The sequence below is a fragment of the Austrofundulus limnaeus genome, unplaced genomic scaffold (assembly GCF_001266775.1).
Source record: "Austrofundulus limnaeus strain Quisiro unplaced genomic scaffold, Austrofundulus_limnaeus-1.0 Scaffold193, whole genome shotgun sequence".
NCBI classification, from domain to species: domain Eukaryota; kingdom Metazoa; phylum Chordata; class Actinopteri; order Cyprinodontiformes; family Rivulidae; genus Austrofundulus; species Austrofundulus limnaeus.
The window spans coordinates 160,264-164,549 of NW_013952595.1; the positions used below are offsets into that span (position 1 = coordinate 160,264).

Sequence of the window (4,286 nt, forward strand, 5' to 3'; positions counted from 1 at the left end):
TACCACTACTGTGCATGTGTGTCAAGGACAGAAAGGCAGATGTGGCAGTGGAAGGTGTCAAAGCAGTTTGGAGAGAAAAACAAAGCCAAGAACAAAAAGAAGAAAAGAAAACGATTAATCGATTATTAAATTAGTCATAGATTATTTTAATAGTCGATTAATCGACTAATCGTGGCAGCCCTAACCACAGGACATCAAAACTGATGCTTTAATCTTAGAAAGAAACTTCAAACACGAGTCACTTTTCCCCATAAAACTAAATTTCAGCTGTGAGGTGATCTGAGAGATGCTCGAGAGAAAAAGGACTGACTCTGGAAAAGGGAGTAGAGATGCACCAAATACTCTGCCTGGCCAGATAAATCGTAAATCAGATCTTTAAATGGTCGGTACTGACAAATTCAACATTTTTTCAGTCTGTGATTTCCCCATTGATGCAACTTGGGCCTTATTTTTAATTTAATTTATCATAATAAATTTATTATTTGGATACATAAGGTCTGTAATGCACTGCCGTTAAAAAAAAAAACTACCGTAAGTTCATTAAATTTGCTTATGGTCAGTATTTGTTATAGTTGATTGCTAAAATGCAATTTACCAATAGGGTTACTTCACTGTAAAAAAAATTGGTATGAACAGGTCAGGGCTACTCGAAAATCAGGCATCGGCCCACAAAACCGGAATCTATGCATTTCTACATTACAGAAACGCCTTTGTGTGTTTTTAATTATCATTTGCAGCACAGAAAACCATTGCTCACACTGATAAATACAGAGATAATTAAACAGCTGCTGGACAACAGAGTCAATATCACTTCGCCTGAAACTTTATTAACTCGTTTCCTTTCAACTCAGATGAGCAAGAGCTTTAAACTTAATTATCTTGTTATCAAAGTCGACAAATAACCATGTGAATGCGACATGAAGACTGTTCAGTTTTAAATGAACGCACTTCCTCTCAGCACGTAGCTGCAGGAGAAACTGGAAAGCTGCCTTCATAACACGTGTCTAATGTTTGTTAAACTGCCCTGAGTATTCAAACAAACAAAAGCACAAGTTTAATCAACCAATCAGACTCAGGATTGAAGGCGGGGAATGTTTTCCTTGTAAAAGTTTTCTAGCTGACATGTAGACTGGATTAATATAGGAATTGTAGATAATGATCTACCTGCTTCAGCTACTATGAAAGTAGCAACAAGTTGATGACCACAAAGACTTGGTTTAATAAGGCCATTCATTAAACAGGCTAACATTTAGAGCTCTTTCCTTCCTTGATTTGCTGGTTGTTGCAAGCAGTAGAAAATAAACCCAGATCTAATTACTGTACTTTTTTCTAGAGACAAATAACCCAAAACAGCCTGCTCATTCATCACAAAGGTTCATTTAAAATTAAATGGTTTTTGATAATTTATTACAAATTCACACAAAATACAACCAAATATCTAGAGAAAACTAATGTAAACAAATCTGCTCAAAGAACTAATCTATCCATCATCTTGATCTCTTCTCTGTTAACGGTCACAGGAAGCTGCCGCCCGTCTCCAGCTGTCATTATACAAAAGAACAGTGTGCACCCTCGACAGGTCACCAGTCCATCACACAGTCTCAGAGACAAACAACCATTTATGCTCTCACACACACATAATGACAATTTAAAGTTACCAATTAACCTAACACATTCAGATCCCAAATCACAGCAGAACATCCTGTTTGATGAAAAGAAACCTCAACTTGTTGCTGCGGCAAAAAGCTCCAAACCAACAGCTAATCCTATAAGGAGACTCTGGTTCTTCAAGCTGAGCAAATATGTGACAGAGACTAAATGAGCTGAATCATCTGACCTAGACATCTCAGGAACGCAGAGTGAAGGGATGAAAGTGAGCCTGTGCCTACCTGATACGACATGTTGCTGGTAGTTGTAAGAGCTTGGAATTGCACCGACTGGAAGAGAGGCTTTGGGATTCCCCGGCTGCGTTTCTTCATCGTCCTCACCGAAATGGTGGACTTTCTCATACTTCTCCAGATATCTGTGAGAGGAAAGAGGGAGGATTTAGGAACAGGTGGGCAATGAGATGGGAGTTCTTTGCCGCACGTTCTGGAGTGAAAGACTGAATGTATCCTGTTTYATACAGTTTCTTTTTTTATGAGCACAAATTTTGTTTAGATGTTGTGTTCTTTCCATTGCCATCATTGTGATCAAAACAAATCAGAAATGTCTCACAAAACCTTAAGGTTCAACAGTACACACACAAGTCACAATTTGCTAATTACCTCTGTATTAGAGCCACGTTKTGGCATGAGTTGTTTAAAAACAAACAAAAAAGAAACATAACCCACACACCTGTGTTTAAACAACAGAACTTAATTTAACAGATAGAAAACAGGAAGTGCAATTCTGCATCAGGTACCAGGGGCATGGGACTAAGAGTTTAATAGTTTGAGTAAAAAACCTGAAGCWAAATTATTACGATAAAAGTTGGCAGTTACTAGTGTTTTACCTGTTTTGTGTTTGCAAAGTTAACTTTTAATTAGTGGATTAGCGTTTAGCAAAGCTTTTGGTTAGAAGTGTCCACCACTGGTATTCACCTGACTGTAAACAGTGCCCCCACCAGGCTGTGTGTCAAACAAAAAATATATATAAATGCCAAAATAGTATACCTCATTCTGTCCTTTTTATCTTTCCATACATCCTGAATCCACAAAACTTTTCCACAAGGTTATTTGAAACAAACAGACAAGTCTTTAAACACCTGTGTTTGATTTGGATTCGAGTGTTCTGTGAGGATCATCTTCTACTCCTCCTCCTCCTCACAAAATGCTAAATAAATAAACCATTCATTCTAGATGAAAATGGTGATCATAAGTGATCTAGTTCGTTCCCATGACAAGTCTGTACAAATATGTGCACCAATAATAATTAAAATAATAATAATAATAAAAACAAAAACAACAACAACAATAATATATTAACTATAACAACAACAACAAAATAATAATAATAAAAACAAAAACAACAACAACAACAACAATAATAATGTGTGATTCTAAATAAAACTCTGTAGCTCCAAGTCAGGAAAATAAATTCTATTAAATCAACTTCAATCTTCAGCTGTCTAAAGGATAAAAAATGTAAAGACATTTTATAAATCCAYTGTGTGATAAACCAAAGTATTTAAAAACAGCAACAGTATTGTTTTAAACACTGTTCATATTGACTGTGCTCATTTAAATCAAGCTATATGAGTTTAATGTAGTTCTGTTTGTTTACAAGGAGTGTACTTCCTGTAAAMGCTTCTTCTGCTGCTGATATCCCTGCAGTTTAGCTGTAGTTTCTCTGTAGCGACACCTCCTGTTCATAAGGAGAACTGCAGGAAGTGAAAAACGTATGTTCTACTGTTAATAATAATTCCTTAAATGACTGATATCTTATAAATTACATCAACTATCAAAATAAGCTGATGCTTCCATTCCATGTGGCTACAATTTAAAAAGTTGAAAAAAGTGAAGTTGGACAGCTTGTTTCAAAGGTGGCAGAAACGCAACACGGTAAAATCAGAAATATTAAAATACCCCAAAATATACAGTAATAAAACAACAYCATAAGCACTTTTAGACAGATGGTGAACCATATGTTACAGTATAATATTATACTGTATTCACAAAAATGGATCATGTCCAAACCTGGTGCATWTGGTCCAAAATAGACCTGCAGCAGTTCTGTTTTCTACAGTCATAACTGTCCACAGGTTAGTGTTTAATGTTGAAGCAATACAGCCTTCCAATTATGACAGTACTGGTAAATATTTCATACTAAATGTTACGGACTRAACTTTTTCTCACCGATTTCACAGTTAAAGACAACTCTTACAGCAAGGCTTCAATACTTCCAAGTCATTTCCTGTAGATCAACTCATGTAGACTCATCWGAAATTTCCAAAAATTACAAACACTCTAGCTCTTTCAAGGATGTTTCTCCAAGAACATAAAGCTGCATTCCTTCCCCTCACAGCACCGAGGAGAAATAAGACCTGCTCCACAGCCAGGCAGCAGAAATACCTCCTCAGCAGCAGGCGTAGTGGTGCTGAAGTCAGCCTGTGTGGCCGTGAGTCACCGAGTGGCTGCCTGCTTCTGAATTAGGCTCTGCTTGTTCATCGTGGCCGAGGTAATCCCCCGCTCGCTGGCTGCCGCTCTGCACGCTGGCCTATAAATACACTCTGCCATCACTCGTAGAGAGGGAGAGAGCGAGAGTGTGTGAGCATGGGAGGGAGAGATAGGGCTCCACGGCAGCGT

At 37.5% G+C, this 4,286-nt stretch overlaps 1 protein-coding gene across 1 annotated transcript in view; it reads right to left on the reverse strand.

Annotated features, from left to right (window-relative positions):
* The window catches only part of arid2 (AT-rich interactive domain 2), a 55,589-nt gene that overhangs the window by 32,991 nt on the left and 18,312 nt on the right, over positions 1–4,286 (reverse strand). Inside the window, exon 4 of the mRNA XM_014018429.1 lies at positions 1,890–2,023. Within this exon, the coding sequence (XP_013873883.1) occupies positions 1,890–2,023 (134 nt within the window). The remainder of the gene's footprint in view (positions 1–1,889; positions 2,024–4,286) is intronic.